We start from the raw sequence: 20,164 nt of genomic DNA on the forward strand, positions 1-20,164 counted from the left end.
TATCTTCTGCCGGTCAACACCAAGCAAACACAAACTTGTAGAGCTCATCAGGTGAAATGGGCGGTGAAAACATGTTCTCCATTGAACCAGACCATAGGACCAATACTGCTTAGAGATGCCCTATAGTTGATAGAGAGGAAAAGATGTGTTAAGAGATTGCAACTTCTTTTAATGATACAATGGTTTTTTTATTTTGTTTTTACCAGGAGATGCAATAACACTTGCATGGGTGTCTTTCCATGTATATACCGGTTTTAACCGGGAACAAATATGTTGTAACCGAGTTCCTTTTGTGTGGTTTGGTTGCAGGTTCTCATATCTGGTTCAGTTGATAGTTTGGATACTATCGATGTGGGACACTTTATATCTAATACCCCTTGAGATGATGACTTCTTTGGGCGTCAATTTCGGAATGCTCGGACAAAGATGTGCCAACTTTGAACCAGATCGACATTGATCATGTTGGACTGCATGAATCGGGCTCTGATACCATGTTAAGCTAGATGGACTTCCAATCTAAAACCAATTGGTGATAAGTGGATTAACCTATCTATCTTATATATTACTTATGATCCTTTCCAACTACCGATGGAAAACACTTTGTTTCTAATAGAAACAAGATCATATTGACTATGAATATATTTTTAAATATATAAGTTGCGACACCAAGAGTAAATGACATCTTAAAAGTTTTTTTGTTTGTTACCATCATGCAGGTGAATGAAACATAAAAGAATCAAGACGTCAAAACGTTGGAGAAACCGCTACCAATGTTGCACATTTTCTCAAACACCGAATTGCGTATAGAATAAGCACCCAAGTTTTTCAGATCTTTAAGGTCAGCCTCGCACGAAGATATGATATCCAACGCTTTAGAAGCTGCCTGAGGTACTAGCGCGTAGGATTTAGACCTCGCAAACACTTGAGCTCCCTCGATCGCTGTAACGGCTAATTCATAATCTATCACACAAATCTCATATGTGTTTTTGAGATACGGATCAGTCGTTGTTGCCGCCGCTAACTCTTTCATCGCCGACAGATTCATATTGCCAAACACTCGCGTCTTTTCGAGGACCATATCGACAAGACCACCTAGGTCGAGGGCTACCGTTATAGCATAAGAGGTTTGCCAGACGCAGAAAGTAATGTTATCAATTGGCGGTTTTGCGCAGAGTTGGTTAAGTAGTTCCGTTGTGACTTTGTCACTCGGAGAAAAAGATGAAGACTGAGGGGTGATTGTTAGGATAACGAGAAGAGGAAGGACTGAAAACACGTTTCTTGTGACGCAAGAGAAAGCCATTGCCTTGAGTGTGCAAGAAGCGGCTATGTGGTTTCTTAGATTTGAGGAGTGCTTGCTCCTAATTAGTAATTAAATTATATAGAAGATACTTTCCTCTCTTTCTCTCTATTGTTTAGGAATGTCCACATTATTAAGAAAAAGATCACATGAAAACTGTATCCATTGACTTGATTACTCAACACATTTTAAGCTTAGTGATTTTTAATAAAATGCAATTTTATAACAAAATTATCAAGAAGTATCCAAATTAGCTATTGCTTACTAATGATTTCACCTTAATTTTCTCCACTTTTTTCTTGTGGTATTAATTTTATATAATTCTCTTTTCAATAAGCAGGATGAGATTTTTGTGTGTATCACCAATTAAAATAGATTTTAGGTTGTTGAATTTTTTCAGAGATTGCAAAAGTGACTAATACAAAACATTTATTTTGATTTAAGCAAATAGGTATAGTTGTCTATGTATTGGTTTAAAGGTTTAAAGGCTTCTACACCCAGGTCTGGGGTTCAATTCCCGAAAAATGCAAATTATGCAGAAAATTAGAAAAAATGCTTACAAGAGATCTCCAGCATGGCGCAAGGAGTACCGTTAGCATGGCACAAGGAGTACCGTTAGGAATGGATCTCATTGGGCTACTCAGGATGATGCAGTCAGGCGTGAATCCTCATAAGGCACGTAGAATTGTCGGTAATATCGTCTATATATGTAATGTTTTTCATAATTTGTAATAACATAATTAACCAGATAAAAAAAATAGGTATAGTTGAAAATAAAAATAGTTACTAAATGAAAAATAATACTTACTACAGTAGTTTTATTTTATTATCAAATACTCCTATTTGGCATGTTTATCTTGGTGATGTGAATGAAACGTTGACCCGGTTTTGTTCCTTTTAGTGATCTGATGACTAAAGTTTTTTTATGACAAAATTTAGTTTAAAGTGTGAAAGAAATCACGCAATTATTTTTTATTTTTTATTCTTAGTGCGACAGCTGAATTGACCAGTGTCTTTCTAGATTTGTACATCAACAGTATTATACTATTATTTGATTCCAAATATGTTGATGATTAACAGAAGCATAACATGGATATAAGGAAACGTAGCTGGTCGGGAATTACTGAACCAAATGACCATATTATGAAAAAACCAACAAAAATCAATCAAATAGTGAAGTCATATTAGATTGTACTTGGTTTTCTCTACCAGATTTGATTATGAAGAAAGTTATGCTATTTAACGAGGGTAACATATCATAGTCACTGAGAACTCTAATAATTCAAATTATATAATTGATATTTCATGGTTTTATAATTGTATATACATAAGAATGTGACCAACCAATTCATGAAGATATATGTATCAAAGGAAGGAGAGATATTTTGAACCATATACAAAGTGAAGACTTACAGATGATATGAAATTCAAGAAATGGAGATGCAGATTAGGGAAAAGATGGCCTCAAAGGCCTAAAGAGAACGTAAGGTTTTGTTGTGAAGTATTTATTATCTTGCTTAGAAACCTTTATAACATGTTACAATCTCTGGTGATTATATTCATTATGCAATACGTAAGAATTAGGCATCAAAGTTGTCATTCTGAATCTCAAGTCTCAACAAGAATACGATTGTGCAATAATTTTTTTTTTAAAAAAATACTACTGATATAGAAATGGGAAACGAAAACACAGTGTTTTTAAGTTTCATGAAGGCTAGCAAGAAAAGCATCATAAGTTCTTAATAAGGGGAGAAAAAAAGGAGATCTTACCAATTCTTCCATCAACATCAAATTGGTATGAGCGATAACCAGCTTCTGCCACACACCATGGCGTTAGCAGCTTTAGCATCCATTGAACGAACATACTCAGGAGGCTCTCTTATCTCCGAAACATAAGCATCGTACGAAGTGGCACGTGAGATCGGTATGGAGAGAATGTCACGAGCTACACGCGAAAGGATTGGATACTTCTGGCTCTCTTCTTTCCACCATTCCAATGCTTTGAAGTCTTTGTTCCACTCCATAACCGGCTCTTTGAGATAGGAATCAAGTTCTGATTCTTGAAACTCTCTTGAACATCCTCCTTCAAACTTTAGATATTCTTTAAACAACACAAAACCCTCGTATGCATCAGGCTTCTCCTTCTCTTCCTCATCACCATAATCTTCATCATCATCTTCTTCTTCTTTTTCAAACTCAGTTGTAGCAACCGGGCATATTGGTTTCTGACAGATATCATTAGCTGCATAGCGAGCATACACATCACGTAAATAATCCAAAACAGCCTCAGCTTTTGACCCTTCATCACTGTCAACCATCTTTGAGCAGTAAAACTCAACGTACTTCATCTTAAACCTAGGATCCAAAACAGAAGCAGCAGCCAAAACAAGAAACATATCATTCCAATACTTATCAAACATCTTCAACATCTTCTTGGCCTTTCCAAAAAAGTAATCACCATCACCACCACTATCAACCTCTTCCCTCAACATCACCTCCAATTCCGCAAGAAGGTGGAAGTAGACATTAGACGTCGAACACTCTCCCTCAAAAATCTCCTCCGCAACCTTATAGATGACACCAGCGAGCTTACAAAAAGTCCGAATCTTAACCCATTCTTCATCAGAAGGTTTATCATAATCGTCGTAAATCTCGTCTTTCGAAAATGCATCTTCTTTTTGCATATCAACAGCTTGTTGGAGATGATACAGTCTCACATTCCAGTTGGTCGATGATAAACTTCCCCATCCAACCAACATACGAACGTCCTCGTACAAATGCCAGCTAAACTCGTTGTACATATCGTTAACCATTAACCGGAAAAGATCAGAACAACAATAGACCACAAAAACCGGTTTGTTAACCGAACTATCCAAACACTTCTTGATAGCATCAACATTCTTTTCGTCAAAGCCGTCACGGTTAGGGAGTAGTATAGTGGAGACTTTGTTCTCAATCTCGAAATCCTGAACAGCTTTCCTGAAGTGGTAGACGTAGATGTCGTCTAGAGGTATCGAAGCGCCGGTAAGGAACCCTAAGATCCAGTGCCTGACGGTCCAGTTATCGTCAATGAAATGAGCAGTTAAACAGACGAAATCTCTGGTTGATTCGTTCCTGCTGAGAATCCATTCGTATGAGAGTGTAAGCTTCCCTTGAAAGTCCTTGAGAAACTTCTTGGCCTTTATTTTTTGAGCTTCGTGTATCTTAAGAATTTCCTTCCTGATGATGACTGGATTGATCTGAAGCCAGTACGGCATAGCGTTATGAACATCTGTCTCCTCCTCCTCATCGTCGTCCTCAAAATCATACTCGGAATCGTCAGAGTTTTGATTCTTCACCATATCTAACAAAGAAACAGTATCAGAATACTATCATGCATACAGACGAACACTTGATAGTAAACCCTAGAAAACTAGGTATTACATCCGTAAAAAAATCATGAGAAGAGAAAGGCTTTATGGAGACAAAAAGAGATGAAAAGGAAGAAGAGATTAGAACCTGAATCGGATGCAAGGTCACTGTTGTCCATAGCAAAGGTTGATGTTCTGTCTTCTGTGGGGAGAGACGAAGGAAGAGAGAGAGAGAGGATTAGGGTTAAAATAAAAGACGGTTCCGATTCTCAATGTTTTTTCTTTCTTTTTTTTGAACTTTCCGATTCTCAATGTTAATATCTTTGTTTTTTTTTAATCATTTTGGCGGGATTGCTAACCACACATACGTGGCGACCAGTTATTGGATGTTTAGAATTTCGTGTGTTTTACTGTTCTATATACTTAAAAAAACAAATATTATGAAATCTATAAAATATTAGTTTTTCATTTTAGGAATATTTTTAGTTAAGCAAACAAAAATAAAATTCAAGAGAAGCACATTGTACATAGAAAGCGAAATGAAAACAAGAGCTATTGAGTTTTCGTAAAGGCAATAGCATTTCACGTTTCAAAGTAACGACTTGGCCATATCAGAGTCGCTGGCCAGCTCTCGCCGCACATCATGGCGTTCAAAAGCTTCCCCTCCAATGCCACAATAAACTCAGGACACTCTCTTTTGTCGGCAACATACGCACGGGTCGACGTACCACGAGAGATCGGAATAGAGAGAATGTCACGCGCTACTCTGGAGAGGATCGGATACTTTGAGCACTCTTTTCTCCACCATTCCAATGCATCAAAGTCTTTCTTCCACTCCAAAACAGGCTCTTTGAAATAAGAATCAAGCTCTGACTCATGAAACTCTCTTGAACAACACCCTCCAAACTTGAGATACTCTTGAAAGAAAGCAAAGTCCCCATAACCGTCAGGCTTCTTCTCTTCCTCTTCTTCTAACTCGTCTTCGAACATGTAAAAAATACACCGGAGAGTTGGCTCAACTGCACGTTCTGGTAGTGGACGTATATCGCTAGCTGCGTAGCAAGAGTATAGAGTGCGTAAGTAGTCCACAACAGTCTCAGCTTTTGAACCTTGATCACTACTCTTTGAGCAGTAAAAGTCTAGATACTTCGACTTGAACCGAGGGTCCAACACAGAAGCAGTAGCCAACACAAGAAACATCTCATTCCAATACTTATCAAACCTCTCCATTATCTCCTTAGCTTTTCCAAGAAAATACTCACCATCTCCATTTTTAACCTCTTCTTTCAGCATGAGCCTTAGCTCCACGAGAAGATGGAAGTAAACGTTAGCCGTTGGATACTCCCCATCAAAAAGCTCTTTCGCCACTTTATAAATGCAACCAGTGAGTTTGCAAAAAGTTCTAATTCTTATCCACTCTTCATCAGAAGGATAATCGTAGTAATCATACTTCTCATCTTCAAACACATCTTTGGCTTCCATATCTACCGCCGTTTGCAGTTTATTCAACGTGTAGGTCCAATGGGTAGGATACAATCTTCCATCACTCTCCCAACCAAGCAAAATCCTGACACGGTCCATCAGACATGACATTCTTACGTCCTTATACATATCATCAACCATCAACCTGAACATATCCGAGCAGCAATAGATGAGGAACACGTTAGGGTTTATCTGATGAGTCTCCCCTCTCACTTCTTCTATCCATTTTACAAAACCATCCAAACCAAGATCAAGATTGTTAGGGACAAGAAGAGTAGAGACCTTGCTCTCAATCTCGTAATCCTTCACAACGTTCTTGAACGAATCAAGATAAACGTCTTTCACTTTCATATCCTCAGGAGGATGAGGATGGTACGACAAGATCCATTTCCTCATTTTAAAGTTTTCATCAGCGAAGTAGACGCTAATGACCATAAAATCCTGGTGAAGAATCGGACCGACGATGTCTTCGCTAGTCCATTTCCAGTCACCAAGAACCATCCATTCGCAAGAGAGGGTTAGCTTCCCTTGTGCGTCTTTCAACAGGTTCTTGATTTTCTCTTTGCCTTCTTGGTAGAGTTGGAGAATAGCGTTCTGGAGTTTGGAAGTGTCGAGGGTGAAAGTGGGGCAGACGATGTGTACCATATCGGTGATGGTTGAGTTCTCGACGGTGGGGTTGATAGAGTAGCCAATGGCAACCTTGGCCATAGATCTGTAACGACGCTTCTCCACCACCTCTTTGTCTTCTTCTTCTTCTTCATGTGGAGGAGAATCAACCACATGCTTGTGTTTATCATCATCCACAGAGTCGTCGTCAAGCTTTTGTTTCTTCTTCATACCTGAAGAGAGTCCACATGATGCAAAGTGTATTAGGATATCAATATACATTCAGATTATAACACAAAACCGAGACACAACCTAATACACACATATATAATACAGTTTGAAACATATATCCAAAAAGATCCTTATAAGCAGTACAAAATTAGTTAATAAAAAAGGAATAAACATTAGAATTCGGGGATAAACATTGTGAAATACGTTCAGACAAATTTTATGTTCATTAAGACACTACAATCAGGACACAAACAGAGTATATTAGGAGATCATTATATTCAGACTTCAACATAAACAGAGAAACAACCTTTTATGTATGCGAAGAAACTAGAATCAGTAGAGAACATATACACAATAAGACGCAGAGAGAGATATACGCAAAGATAGATTCACAAAAGGAAGAGAATAAACGCTAGAATCTAGGGGTAAAATCCATTATGGAGAAACTAGCACACGTATATTATCAGTAGGAGTCCGAATTTAGCTCTCAGGAGAGACATGACTTGATGAAACTAAACAGGGAAGAAGAAACAATACCTGAACCGGAACCGGAGGCGATATCACCGTTGTCCATGCCAAAGTTGCTTTCCCTGGAGGAGAGAGAGAGAGAGAGAAGGGGGGGGGGGGATTTTAGGGTTTTTTGTTTGAGTTAATGAGAGACGGTTCCGATTTTCGATTGTATTCTTATTTATGATTTAGGCGGGAATGCTAGGACTGGGGTAGAGTCTCTGAACCGACTGGAGTCTTTGCTGTCCCTTTAGACGGCTGAGATCGTTTCGAATATTTTGTGTGTTGCTTGGTTATGGGCCCGTTTGTTGAGTCTTTATATAATCTGATGAATTAATGGGCCTCTATTTTCGGCCCGTTAGTCATTTACAACCTGAACTGAAAATCTTGTCTGAAATCTGAAAAATCCCAAAACTCTCGCCGTTGAATGCTTCTCTCTCACCGTCTCTCTATCTGAAGTTCGACATATCGCCGGTAAGAATTCAATCTATTTGTGTGTATTTATCTGTCTCCGTCGATTTGGTTTGAATAATTTTATTCATTTCATATTATATACGATTCCAGCAGAGATTCAGATTGGTATTTCAATGGATGCCAGTTTCTATTCAAAAAAAAGCTTTGATTTTTTCACGCCTAATTGTTAGATTTCTATACAAAAATGAGACTTTTTTTTTGAAAAAAATTCATTTTCATTTTAAATGGTTGCTTCAAAGAGTAAAGCTTTTCAGGGTTTATAGGTGTTTCTGATCGATAATTGCGATTATTGTGTTGCTGTTACAGGAAAATAAACACGAGATGCCGACTCTACAAGGTTCTTTGCCTCCTGAGCTCGCTAACAATGTGGTTAGGGTCTGTATCATCCATCGGTTTCATTTTTTTTTTATATTATAGTGTTTTGATTAAATTGTTTTCTTTTACTCATGTATTCTCGTCTGTTTCTTATGGGCAGTTGTACCGGGAGTGTCTTCGTAGAGCTACATTCATTGGTAAGCAGGTGAGAGCTTCTCTCAACTAGATGCGTTCAGTGAGATTGTGTTTGGTATGATTGTCATCCATATTTATAGTATGGTAATGATTAGATGAGTGGATAATTTTGCGAATATTTTTTTGGATGGTGATTGAAGTTTATCAATGTTCTTTGGTCATTTAGTTATTTATTGTACTTGTGTTTTCTTATGTGCCTTTTAGAGTTGATTATCTTCACCCACTTTAGAGGGGGTAGCCTTCTGCATATTAGAATGCATTTTGACTCGAGTAAAGTCTGAACCTTTGTATAGATGGTGATGCAGCCAGACAAGTTTGAGAAAGATTTGGCTTTTCCGCAATAGATTTGGTATGGGAATATAAACCCTTTTTTTCTGTTTACTTCTTTATGTCTTGCAGCAACACAACACTGAGCTGGTGGTTGGTATGGTGAGGCAGCAATTTAAGAAACACATGAATGAGACTGACCCCGAAAAGATTCAGAAGTTAAAGGATGAGTGAGTGTTTTCCCTTTTTCTCCTTCAAGCCTCTAGTGAATGCCGTAACTTGTGATATATATGCTTCATACATTACGAAGCTCTCATGGGATATATATGATTCAAAATGTATTATGTTTTGGTATTTGGCAGTGCTGCTCGCGGACTCATCAACCACATGCTGTTTGAGTCAGAGAAGCTAACAGGACGCAAGGTTAGCCAGAGATCCTGATCCAGCCTCGTTGCAGACTCTCGTCGTTATGCTCTCTCTCTCTGGTTCCATTTTAGTCTTGTAATGGCAGCTAGTTTGGCTTTTAATAAAAGAGTTTGTCATCGAGTGACGACTAGCTTCAATGATTACAAACTTTGATGATCAAGTGGTTCTATGGTTGGAATCTTACAGTTCTTCCACTCTGGTTTTGGTTATCATTACAATTCAATTTTGACGAAATAAGAGTCTAAATAGAAACCTTTTACAGTGAGATTTTTTCTACATTATCTGCAGATATAATGTTGATAGGCCAGAAAGTTATTTTTAAGAAAAGGAATGCTAAAATATTGAATGCAACCAACGCTAATCCAAGAATGCTTTCTCTAATTTGAAAGTGAAACATGAATACAACAAAGACAAAACCCCAAATCCTTGTAGGACCGAAGCAACGAGCAGGAAAAAAGATTCTCATGACTTCAAGCTGAGTCTGCTTCCCTCTTCAACGACTCATCCTGAGACAAGAGAATTTCCAAATGAACAAAGACACAGGTGAAACTCAGACCGGAGTTGTAAGATTTTGCATGATCTATGTGGAAGAGTGTGTCGCTTAGTCATGTGATAAAGCCGGATGCAAAAAGTATTCCACAAAGATAGAAACATCAACACAGCTAAAAGGCTATAGAAAGCATCAAACCACACACCTTAATACAGACATAGATGTAATGAACATCAGGGCTTTTGCCAATTGCAGATTCCACTGAACTCCCCTCCGTATCTAGAGGAATGGGTTTCGTCAGTTCCCATTTTGACGTTTCTAATGAACTTTTGTCTGCAATAACAGAACATGAAACTTTTATCCACCAATAGTACAAGACACGAATCCACAAACGATGGTTTCTAAGTTATAGCAGACCTATCACATGGAGTTTCGTTGTCCAAGAGCATGAGTCTTTAAACAGCCTAAGTCGGTAATCCGGAGCTCCATATGTAATCTACAGACAACTCATCTAAAAAATCAAATCTGCACTAAACAAACAGAAACACACAATAATCATAACCTTGATTGAAGATTATACCAAGATGTAGACTCCTTTATCCTTGAGTACCCTATATAGTTTATTCATCAACTGCTTCATTATTATTTGAAAAAAGGATATCAAAAAAGAAATATAAAATACATTCACGCCATACATAGATTGTGGATCATATAGTTACCTCCAAACTTCCTCAAGCATCTGCGTTGAGTGTTGCCTCGAATTGCTCCCACACTAAACCATTGCAAAAAAAAAGGATCAGACTTTCTAATTAAAAATCAAAATCTAGAAATAAGACATCACTCACCAAAATAGAGTCCAAGGTTCCTGAAAAACAACACACACAAAAACAAAACATCCAAACAATGATGTTATTACATGAAACACACAACAATGGAAATAATCAAAAACATAATACCTTTATCAATCACAGCATCAAAAGAAGCATCTCCAAACGCCTTCATATCACGCACATCCATCTTCAAATCTGTTTTTTTTTTTTTCACATGATCCACACACACACACATAAAAAGACAAAAAAACTTTCTCATTTAAATTAGCAGAGTAATAGAGAGACGTTACATTTGAGCTGAGGACGGTCGGAGTATTTCTTAACCATGGCATCGATCACCACAGAGGAGATATCGATGCTGACGACATCTTCGTACCCATCATCAACCATTCCTTCGCTGAACGCTGAGTTTCCGCAGCCGATGACGAGGACGGGGTGAGGACGGTGAGGGACGTAGAGGTTGATGAGGGGAGCCAACGAAGCGTAGTTCTGGTACCAATCGAAGGGATCGGATTCGTTCGTGTAGCGCTCGTCCCAGTACCATTGCTCGCTGTATGATTGCGTCGTCGTCGTCTCTGTCTCCATCTTCGTCTTCTCCGTCGTAAACTAATCACACTATCTGCTTCTTTTTGTTTTGTTTTTGTTTTTGTTTCTCGAATCAAACGAAGGGAAAAGAGAGAAAAGCGGAGGTCATTGTCGGACACGAGAGACCACTTTGGTCGGAGACTTTTCTCATCAAACCACGTGGCCTTGTGTGTCGGAAACAATACAATACCGGTTTTCCCGGTTTGATTAATAATCCGTCAATTAAGACTAAACCGATGATAAACCGGAATACTGAAAAAACTTTTTTTTGTTGTTGTCACTATGTCTAGCACATTGAAATTTAATGTGTTGTGGCGTTTTTGAATACAAGTTTTTTCGGACCAGAAATAAACTAGTGAGTGACTTTCAAAACATATCACTTGATAGTTTTGTTTTTTTTAACGCTGGGTAACACATTACATCGTCATATAATCTTTAAATCTATTACATATGATGATCAACTACCTGCAACATATGTGATATTGATGAACATCTTCACGAGTGATGATTCCACGATGAAGCTCTCTCCAAAATACATGAAACCACGGACGGTTCTGCATGTACGACATCCTCGATGGACAGACTCTCACCACAGCAGACGATCACAACGAACAACTCTGCTTACAGTACTCTGGAACCTTCGAAAGCTTCGCATCCTATAATCTGCAAGAAATTGCATAGTTTGGGATTCGAACCCCAGATCTGGGTGTAGAAACTTTTAAATCTTAACTACAATGATAGTTTTGTTTAAAACTCTTTTAAGTATTGTTACTCTCCATTACCAAATGCACTGATTGACTCTTTGTTTTCTGATTAGGAATAATATTCAAAGTAATTCTTTTTGATGTTTTTCCAAAGTGATTATTTGTCTCCCTCCCTTTTGGAACCACCTTATTTTGGGGAAACAGTATATGATTGCTAAGTTTATCCATATTCTTGCTTTTTCCTTCTGCAACCTTACAGGGAATATTAAGTCCACATGCATGGCAAAGGCTAAATTCGTTCAAGCAAAGTATATGTGTTTGATTCTAAACACAGTTTCTTGTTTTCTATTTCTTTCACATATAAATAGTAAGTTAATAGATTGATGCTTGTTTGCATATTCACTAGCTTTCTTTCTGGTTTCTGCAAATCTTCACATGGCTAGTTTGGGTGATCATGATGGTATTATCACTTCTCTTTCACTCTATATATTTTGCATCTGATTAAATGCACAGACTTACCATGGTGTGTGTATATGCACATATGAGCCTCAGGATAAACTTTCCATAATATCATCACCCTTTGTTGTTGTCATGTTTTGTTATGAAGAGTATAACTAAATTCATTTCCCTTTCACTTGTAAGAAACGTAACTTTTTGTGAGAAATCATTGCAGAGATCATAAAGTCTGTTTCTGATGCCCCGCCAACGCATTACATGGTCAAGATAGAGTCTTTCTCACTCCTTACAAAACATGCTATAGAGAGATATGAAACTGAGAGCTTTGAAGCTGGAGGCTACAAATGGTAATGACATCATTATTCACAAAACTTTGTTCTTCTCATTTCTTTAATTATTTAACAAACCTTATCTTGTTACAAGCTTAATCATCATATCATGTGGTTTTGCTTGCAGGAAGCTGGTTCTGTATCCAAACGGAAACAAGAGCAAGAACATGAAAGAACATGTTTCTGTTTACTTGGCTTTAGCAGACTCTACCTCCTTAGGTCCAGGGTGGGAGGTTTCCGCTGTTTTCCGTCTGTATTTACTTGATCAAAACAAAGATAGTTACTTGATTCTACAAGGTAGATGTGTTGTAAGTAACTTATTTTCACTTCTTGAAGTACCATTTCTCTCATATGCATGCATTTCTTGTTGTAGGGAAAGAGAGACGGTTCCATACGTTCAAACGTGAATGGGGATTCGATAAGTTCATCCCTACAGCTACCTTCTTTAATGCGTCAAACGGTTACCTTATGGAAGACACATGCATGTTTGGAGCTGATGTGTTTGTTTCCAAGGAGAGAAGAAGTGGGAGAGGAGAATGCTTATCAATGATTAAAGATGCTACTAGCTCAAAGCACATCTGGAAAATTGAAAATTTCTCAAAGCTAGAGAAAGCAAGCTATGACTCAAATGCTTTCTTCGCTGGAGATAGAAAATGGTAACAACATATTTTTTTGTAACAATCACAAAACCGTTACCGAAGATGATGCAAAATGGTTTAAACTAGTGTTCTAAAAAATCGGTATACACGGCGTGAGTCTAGCATGGTCTAGAGAAATTGGTTTAGGCGGCTCACAAACTCCGACTAAGCACTAATCTCCTCCTATAAAACGTATAATCACCACCTAATAATTTCTTGAACATTGGTTTAAACGCAGGAAAATACGACTTTATCCATCGGGAACAAATCACGGAACAGGAACACATCTTTCTATCTATCTGATCCTCGCAGATCCTGAAACTGTTTCAGACGGTACAAAGATATTCACAGAGTTCACAGTAAGAATATATGATCAGCTTCAAGGCAGACACATTGCAGGGAAAGGTAACAACCAAAAACTCAATTCTTGATATGTGAATATGTTGACTTCTTGATCTTTCACTTGTCTCTTGTTTTACAGTTACTAAATGGTTCAGTGGATCGAGCCTGGAGAACGGATGGGTTAAATACGTATCAATGGTTTATTTCACGCAGCCAAGTAGTGGTTTGCTGCTTAAAGATGTTTGTCTCGTTGAAGCTGATGTCTGTGTTCATGGAATCACTAGTGCACTCTGATCACTCATTAGCCAAAACATTTGACATTTGATAATGCAATACAAGGGATGATAATATTGAATATAATCTATTTATATAATTCTCTAGTGAAAAGACAAGAAAATACAAAATATGACTTTTAACTTTCTTACCACAACAATAACATACAAGGATGATAATATTCAATATAATCTTTTATATAATTATCTTATGAAAAGAAACAAGAAAATACAAAATATGACTTTTAACTTTCTTACCACAACAATAACATACAAGGATGATAATATTGAATATAATCTTTAAAATATCTTCTGAAAAGAAACAAGAGATACAAAATATGACTTTTAACTTTCTTACCACAACAATAACATATGATAATAAATAATAATAATATAAATTCTCAACTGCTTATACTGAAAAGGAAAAAGAATAAGACACATCTCTTTAGTTGAAACAGAGGCAAGACCTGAGAGACTAGTTCAGTTTTTTTTTCTTCTCAAGCTTGGACCTTGTTAGACTTGAGTGGCTTCACAACCTCCCAGGTGAAGTCAGCATCGTCCCTTCCAAAATGACCATAAGCAGCAGTCTTCAAGAACCTACCATTACCACCTCTCTTCAAATCCAAGTTGATCGAAATCATCCCCGGTCTGAAGTCAAAACTCTCCTTCACAATCTCAAGAATCTCCTTGTCTGGTATCTTCCCAGTTCCATAGCTGTCAACAAACACAGACAACGGCTCAGGGACACCAATGGCGTACGAGACCTGCACAATGCAACGCCTCGCTAGCCCACTGGCAACAATACTCTTAGCCGCTTGTCTAACAATGTAGGCACCACTCCTGTCGACCTTGGTCGGGTCCTTCCCGGAGAAAGCACCGCCTCCGTGCGCGCCCCAACCACCGTAAGTGTCGATGATGATCTTACGCCCGGTGAGTCCAGCGTCACCGTGAGGACCTCCGATGACAAACCGACCAGAAGGGTTGAGATGGAAGATTGTCTTCTCGTCAAGGTACTTCTCTGGGATCACAGGCTTGATCACATGCTCCTTGAGATCAGCTGCGATCTCGTCATTGGTCACGGTCTCATCGTGCTGGGTCGAGATGAGAACAGTGTGGACGCGGACAGGGACCATAGCTCCGTTCTCGTTCAAGTACTCAACGGTGACTTGCGTCTTACCGTCGGGTCTAAGCCACGCGCAAGTCCCGTTCTTACGAACCTCAGTGAGTTTAGCTCCAAGCTTGGTCGCGAGAACGTGGCTTAGCGGCATGAGCTCGGGCGTCTCGTCGGTGGCGTAACCGAACATGTGACCTTGGTCACCAGCTCCGATGTCTTCAGGCTTCTTGGTGAGATGACCGTGAACACCTTGAGCGATGTCGGGGCTCTGCTGCTCGATGTTGACGAGGACCTTGCAGTTGTCAGCGTCTAGTCCGACGTCGTCGGAGATGAAACCGATCTCACGGCAAGTCTTGCGGACGATCTTCTCGTAGTCGACGTTGGCCTTGGTGGTGATTTCGCCGAAGACCATGACCATGTTGGTCTTGGTACATGTCTCGCAAGCGACTTTGCTCTCAGGGTCTTGCTCGAGACAAGCGTCGAGGATTGCGTCGGAGATCTGGTCGCAGAGCTTGTCGGGGTGTCCCTCATTGACGGACTCGGAGGTAAACAAAAAAGATTCCATCTTTCAATCTGATTCAAGAAAAAAAAACAGAGTATTGAAGAAAAAAACAGAGTATTAATACAAGAACGCAATCAATAACAAGATCTAGAGTTCAGAAACGTGAGAACGTATCAAGATCTGTGCATACCTGAAGGTGATAGTAATGGATACTGCTAGAGAAATGTGGTGGTGGTAGTACGAAGGAGAAGGAAGAGCAGAGAAGATTTATATACACGAGCAAAGAGGGAGTGTAAGATCGTAATTTCGTCTAGATTCATTCCCATTTTCATTTGTGTACTCTGTTCAGACTTTAGAGAAAATGAGATCTAGGTATCTGACGGTTCAGATTAGATCTGTAAAAGGAAGGGAATCTCAACCGTTGGATTTGCTTAACTGGACCACCGCGTGCAAGTACAACTAAAGACAGCATCTAAAGAAGAAGATCGGTAATGATGCAAAATCGTATTTTTAATTGTAAGATATTTTTGAAGCCTGTATTAATGATTTTGATATCGTAATAGATCGTGAAGAAGTTAATAGAGAAAGAGGTTTTGTGTCGGTGTGTCAGAACGGGATTGTAATTAATAACCGGGAAAACCGGTTTGGGTGAAAAATAGAGATGCATACACAGGCTGTCTCTTTACTCTTTTCTAGGGATGGGGTCCACTGGGCCACAGGCAAAAAGACAACATAGAATTCTTCATTTTTCTCTCTCTCTGTCTTTGTTACTGTCGGCTAGGGTGTCAAATTAGACCACTTGGTCTGGTCGATGGTCTGAATCTTATCTTGTCCGTTCTGAAAAGGCAAAATGAACAGTTCCGCCAATATAATTTTGTTTCTTGGGGTTAGGGAAGATCACAGTCTGACTTTTCAGGTCATCTACAACGCATCTGGATCGATTTTTTCAGCTTCTCTTTTGTGAGATTTTTCTTTTTAGCTTGGAAGAAGACACTCGCAAACAAAGTAGTGTTTAACTGTTGGTGATCCAATGGCTAACGCCTATATCAACTTTTAGCTGATTTAGACGAATTAAGCATATATCTATACTATACTAAAAGCCAAATATGCTCAATATATAAGGTGTCCACGTCCTTTAAAAAAATTAGCAAATCAGAAAGTTCTAAATGGCCACGTCATTCCAACTTTTATTCGAGAAAGGCGATACTGGATCATTAGTCTAGGTTTATAATATTTTGCAGTGGCCCAGTTTAAACTCATCTTCCAAGAACTCTGTGAGTAGCCGACGAAAATCCATCATCAACTTTTCGGTTTCTTTATTTTTTCATCTCTCTGTAAATCTACGTTATCATCGCCACTCCTTTCCACTTCCCTTGGTTTCTCCTAATTTTTAAATACTCTCATCGAATCTTACAGTTGAACAAAATCTACAATTGAAGATTATGGTCATGAACCCTGTTAGAACCACCAGAAAGTCTCCTGTTCACCCTGTACTCTTACCTCTTCTTATTCTTTCTTGATCGGATTCTCAGATGTTTCTTCTTTTTTTTTTTTTTTTTTTTTGTTATTGTGGATTGAATTTTGCTTCTTTTTTATATTTAAAAAACACTATTTATCTGCAGTGATGTTGCAAGAAAAGTATTGTGCTTTGGCTAAGAATTGATAGGTAAAACTCTATCAATTGTTGGGGTGAGCGGTTCGATCGCTGCGACGGTGATGGTGAGTTCGGATCGTGTGGCTCGAATCAAACGCGAGAAGTCGGAACATCGCGTTGGTGCTTTGGCTGATTCCAACGTTCGTGTGAGGTGTTGACTCCGACGGTGAGAGGATCGAAGAATCAAGTGGCGTCTGGATCAGAATCAATGGCAACAGAGTGTGTAACAATTCCAGGCTTCACAGGAGCTGACTTGCGATCATGGATTTCGTGGTTGGAGAAGTTCTTTGTGCGAGAAGATTTCACGGATGATGATGATAAACCACTTGGAACTGATGATTTGGAGATTGAATCGTTAGGTTATCAGAGGAGTTCACAAATTTGTGATAATCAAGAAAGTTTGGTAAAGAATACTAAGTTGCCTGTGTTTGATGGTTTTATGTCATATGGCTGGATTTTTCGAGTAGAAAGAGTCTTCAGAGCTGTCCAATATAGTGAAGCAGCTAAGCTTGATTTGGTGTATGCGAGCCTAGAAGGAGATGGATTGGATTGGTATACTGAGGAAGTGACCAACGGGGAATTCAGAGATTGGTCAAATTTTAAAATGAGATTCTTGGCCCACTTTGCACCAAAAACGTGTGGTTCTCAGTCAGAATCTAAGAGTGTTCAGGGGACTGTATCACACCTGTGAAGAAGACTGAGACGATGGAAAAACAGAGATCACATCCTTTTGTTTGTATTCCAATGTTTAAGCAAGTGGAGCACGCACAACGTCAGGGACTTCAGGTGCGAGAATCATGTGGAGAGAAAGAATTGATTCCAACACATACTGTGGTTCAGATTGAAGTGTTCCAAAGAGAGGTCGAGAGTCCATTTTCACCAGAAGTGGTGTTAGGGAAGGAAGCATGTCCTAAGATTGATCCGGAGACAGTTTTGAATAAATTTCATTGCGCACACAAGCCGTTTGAGCACAGGTATCCAGAGATCAGATGTACTAAAAAGCACAAGAAGTGTTTCAAATCTTGGAAATTCAAGTTTAAAAGGAGGAACATGGGAAAGGAGAGACAAAAGAAGCATGTCCAGTACACTGCATCTCAGGAAGAACATCGAGAGTGCTTGCTGCAAAGGAGAAAGGAGAAACAATTCTTGAAGTCTTGCCGGTGGAAGTATAAAGGGTGATGATCAGTATCTATGTTTCGAAATGGTGAATGCAGAAAGAGTTGATTGGCTACAGAATATAACGAGCCCGTTGTTGTTGAAGTATAAGGTTCAAATGGGTTGCACACATGTGAAGAAAAACAAGGGAATGTGTTTTGTTCTTAAGAATTCTTCGGATGCTTTGGTGAGTATTTCCAGTAAAGGTGATGCTGGTCTGATTAAGAGGTGATGTTAGTCTGAGAAATAAAGAGATTGGGGTTTCTCGAGGGATTTTATGCTCTCGACGTCAGTTCCTTGCGAGAAGAACTGATCACACAGTTCAGAAGGAACGACACCACCAGGAAAATTGTATGTGGCTGGGTCATTCAAAGTTTACACAGAGGTCGTATGCACCTGAGAAGTTGAACGACTTGCCATTGAATCAACTTGGCTGTTACTTTGTTGTGGTTGTTAAGGAAGATTATTTTTCTGTGTGGCATTGCTGGAAAGAAAGAAAAAGACTGCAAGTCAGGGGGCTGGGTTGTATGCAGCTACAAATTTGGCTTGACGTTGAGATACATATCTTTGTGGCTGACGAGCTAAGTGATGACATGGGCAGTTTGGAGATGCGACAACACGAGCTAAAAGAGCTTACAGCGAGTGATGTTACGTTCCAACTGCAACATAAGTGGAGTTTCAGCAGTTACAACCATTTGCTGTTCAAGTTACAGAGTCCGAAGACCAATTTTATGATCTCATGCTTCATAGGGGCACACTGAATAGTGAAGCGGACACACTGGGCTTACTCTCGCTGTGTTACATAGGTACAGTGGTCCATTTTTACTTGGGATCATATCAAAAGTTTTCAGAGATACAGATCGTAAAGTGGTCCATTTAGTCACAAAAAGACTATAAGGTTATATTCACCACTATTTTACCGTATTAGTGTATTTTTTTTTGACTTATAAATGTAAAAACAAAATCTAAAGTTCACCATAGTATTTGAAATTGTTGCATTTTCATTATACACTTAAAATTTTGGGATTTTAATTGCTGGATACATTGTGGTTATTCAATAGTTAAAACTGTAAATGTTAAATATTCTAAAATATTTTTTTTTAAATTACTTTTACAAAGATGAACAAGTAGTTTTATTGAACTTTTTTTGGATTTAATTCTCATAGAAATATCAAACTAAGAATATTTAATCTATCAGTTACTAAATACAAAAATATATATATTGTTAGTTAGAGGCACTTACCGATTTATAAGACAACTTAATGTTTATAAAAGTTATTTATTTTAAAATCCTCAAATCTTTCCAAATTAATGTACACATATTCATATCATTTATATTTAACATTTAAGTTCACAACACCTACCTTCTAAGGTAATAATATCGTCATCTTCCAAAAAAAAATAAATTAAAATAGTCAATTAATTACACAAGCTAAAGTAATTATAGTTAAAAAAATAGCATGATGCAATAAATTAATCGCCACAGTCCAGAAACTGCAACAAAGCTTATAGTTAGTTGCTTTAAAACAGATGCATGCAAAACACAAAATTTATATTTCTAACTTATGTTACATCTTATATGAAACTATATTATAGACCAACGATTGTAAAGTTTTTTCAATATGAGACAACCAAGTATATCTATTTTGGGAACTGCAAAACAGAAACAATTGAAAATATAAAGTTGCCGACAAATATTATCCGTTAAATATAAAAGTAAAAAAACAACTTAAAATGTAATGCACTATGATTAATACCTTTTATTTACAAGGAAATTAATACTCGCTTCGTCAGCGGCGACGCAATTTTATTTTAAGAACGCATTAAACACCAATATAATGCAGAGGATGATCTTTGAAAAAATCCAACTGAAATTAAGATTTCAAATTTTAACAAATTGTTGTATTCTGAACTCAGTTTTGGTATTTTGGCAAACTTATAAA

The 20,164-nt window shown here is 38.2% G+C and overlaps 7 protein-coding genes across 7 annotated transcripts; 2 read left to right on the forward strand and 5 right to left on the reverse strand.

The window, feature by feature from the left end:
• Positions 1 to 676: 676 nt before the first annotated feature.
• LOC103860186 lies at positions 677 to 2,052 on the reverse strand. Its single transcript, XM_009137782.3, has one exon. The coding sequence runs from the start codon at positions 1,298 to 1,300 to the stop codon at positions 737 to 739; it is 564 nt and encodes a 187-aa protein (XP_009136030.1). The 5' UTR covers positions 1,301 to 2,052; the 3' UTR covers positions 677 to 736.
• Positions 2,053 to 2,278: 226 nt separating this feature from the next.
• LOC103860187 (zinc finger BED domain-containing protein RICESLEEPER 2-like) lies at positions 2,279 to 4,868 on the reverse strand. Its single transcript, XM_033288946.1, has 2 exons — positions 4,796 to 4,868; positions 2,279 to 4,640 (listed from the first exon to the last, which is right to left on the reverse strand). Exons 1-2 carry the CDS (start codon positions 4,824 to 4,826, stop codon positions 3,085 to 3,087), a joined length of 1,587 nt encoding a protein of 528 aa, XP_033144837.1. The 5' UTR covers positions 4,827 to 4,868; the 3' UTR covers positions 2,279 to 3,084.
• A 182-nt stretch (positions 4,869 to 5,050) lies between these two features.
• Positions 5,051 to 7,795, reverse strand: LOC103859702 (zinc finger BED domain-containing protein RICESLEEPER 1-like). The gene is made up of 2 exons (XM_009137275.3): positions 7,504 to 7,795; positions 5,051 to 6,968 (listed from the first exon to the last, which is right to left on the reverse strand). Exons 1-2 carry the CDS (start codon positions 7,538 to 7,540, stop codon positions 5,230 to 5,232), a joined length of 1,776 nt encoding a protein of 591 aa, XP_009135523.1. The 5' UTR covers positions 7,541 to 7,795; the 3' UTR covers positions 5,051 to 5,229.
• Positions 7,796 to 7,825: 30 nt separating this feature from the next.
• Positions 7,826 to 9,415, forward strand: LOC103859704. Its single transcript, XM_009137277.3, has 5 exons — positions 7,826 to 7,947; positions 8,254 to 8,322; positions 8,423 to 8,467; positions 8,857 to 8,954; positions 9,087 to 9,415. The coding sequence occupies exons 2-5, from the start codon at positions 8,269 to 8,271 to the stop codon at positions 9,163 to 9,165; spliced, it is 276 nt and encodes a 91-aa protein (XP_009135525.1). The 5' UTR covers positions 7,826 to 7,947; positions 8,254 to 8,268; the 3' UTR covers positions 9,166 to 9,415.
• A 35-nt stretch (positions 9,416 to 9,450) lies between these two features.
• Positions 9,451 to 11,288, reverse strand: LOC103859703 (EEF1A lysine methyltransferase 4). The gene is made up of 8 exons (XM_009137276.3): positions 10,761 to 11,288; positions 10,597 to 10,665; positions 10,486 to 10,505; positions 10,360 to 10,412; positions 10,221 to 10,251; positions 10,058 to 10,136; positions 9,846 to 9,973; positions 9,451 to 9,656 (listed from the first exon to the last, which is right to left on the reverse strand). Exons 1-8 carry the CDS (start codon positions 11,053 to 11,055, stop codon positions 9,621 to 9,623), a joined length of 711 nt encoding a protein of 236 aa, XP_009135524.1. The 5' UTR covers positions 11,056 to 11,288; the 3' UTR covers positions 9,451 to 9,620.
• A 667-nt stretch (positions 11,289 to 11,955) lies between these two features.
• LOC103859707 lies at positions 11,956 to 14,217 on the forward strand. Its single transcript, XM_009137279.3, has 6 exons — positions 11,956 to 12,219; positions 12,433 to 12,562; positions 12,672 to 12,841; positions 12,918 to 13,200; positions 13,421 to 13,587; positions 13,664 to 14,217. The coding sequence occupies exons 1-6, from the start codon at positions 12,195 to 12,197 to the stop codon at positions 13,816 to 13,818; spliced, it is 930 nt and encodes a 309-aa protein (XP_009135527.1). The 5' UTR covers positions 11,956 to 12,194; the 3' UTR covers positions 13,819 to 14,217.
• Positions 14,027 to 15,845, reverse strand: LOC103859706 (S-adenosylmethionine synthase 2). The gene is made up of 2 exons (XM_009137278.3): positions 15,603 to 15,845; positions 14,027 to 15,483 (listed from the first exon to the last, which is right to left on the reverse strand). The coding sequence occupies exon 2, from the start codon at positions 15,473 to 15,475 to the stop codon at positions 14,294 to 14,296; it is 1,182 nt and encodes a 393-aa protein (XP_009135526.2). The 5' UTR covers positions 15,476 to 15,483; positions 15,603 to 15,845; the 3' UTR covers positions 14,027 to 14,293.
• Positions 15,846 to 20,164: the final 4,319 nt, after the last annotated feature.

This window comes from Brassica rapa, chromosome A03, assembly GCF_000309985.2.
Source record: "Brassica rapa cultivar Chiifu-401-42 chromosome A03, CAAS_Brap_v3.01, whole genome shotgun sequence".
In the NCBI taxonomy this organism is placed as follows: domain Eukaryota; kingdom Viridiplantae; phylum Streptophyta; class Magnoliopsida; order Brassicales; family Brassicaceae; genus Brassica; species Brassica rapa.

Coding starts and splice junctions, on each gene's coding strand:
- LOC103860186 (XM_009137782.3), bottom strand. CDS start 1,300: ATGGCTTTCTCTTGCGTCACAAGAAACGTGTTTTCAGTCCTTCCTCTT.
- LOC103860187 (XM_033288946.1), bottom strand. CDS start 4,826: ATGGACAACAGTGACCTTGCATCCGATTCAG. Junction 4,641..4,795: donor TGACCTTGCATCCGATTCAG/GTTCTAATCTCT, acceptor TTTCTTTGTTAG/ATATGGTGAAGAATCAAAAC.
- LOC103859702 (XM_009137275.3), bottom strand. CDS start 7,540: ATGGACAACGGTGATATCGCCTCCGGTTCCGGTTCAG. Junction 6,969..7,503: donor CGCCTCCGGTTCCGGTTCAG/GTATTGTTTCTT, acceptor GACTCTCTTCAG/GTATGAAGAAGAAACAAAAG.
- LOC103859704 (XM_009137277.3), top strand. CDS start 8,269: ATGCCGACTCTACAAGGTTCTTTGCCTCCTGAGCTCGCTAACAATGTG. Junction 8,323..8,422: donor TCGCTAACAATGTGGTTAGG/GTCTGTATCATC, acceptor TCTTATGGGCAG/TTGTACCGGGAGTGTCTTCG. Junction 8,468..8,856: donor CTACATTCATTGGTAAGCAG/GTGAGAGCTTCT, acceptor TATGTCTTGCAG/CAACACAACACTGAGCTGGT.
- LOC103859703 (XM_009137276.3), bottom strand. CDS start 11,055: ATGGAGACAGAGACGACGACGACGCAATCATACAGCGAGCAATGGTAC. Junction 10,252..10,359: donor ATGCTTGAGGAAGTTTGGAG/GTAACTATATGA, acceptor TAAACTATATAG/GGTACTCAAGGATAAAGGAG. Junction 9,657..9,845: donor ACATCTATGTCTGTATTAAG/GTGTGTGGTTTG, acceptor CTCTTGTCTCAG/GATGAGTCGTTGAAGAGGGA.
- LOC103859707 (XM_009137279.3), top strand. CDS start 12,195: ATGGCTAGTTTGGGTGATCATGATG. Junction 12,842..12,917: donor TAGTTACTTGATTCTACAAG/GTAGATGTGTTG, acceptor TTCTTGTTGTAG/GGAAAGAGAGACGGTTCCAT. Junction 13,201..13,420: donor TTCGCTGGAGATAGAAAATG/GTAACAACATAT, acceptor GTTTAAACGCAG/GAAAATACGACTTTATCCAT.
- LOC103859706 (XM_009137278.3), bottom strand. CDS start 15,475: ATGGAATCTTTTTTGTTTACCTCCGAGTCCGTCAATGAGGGACACCCC.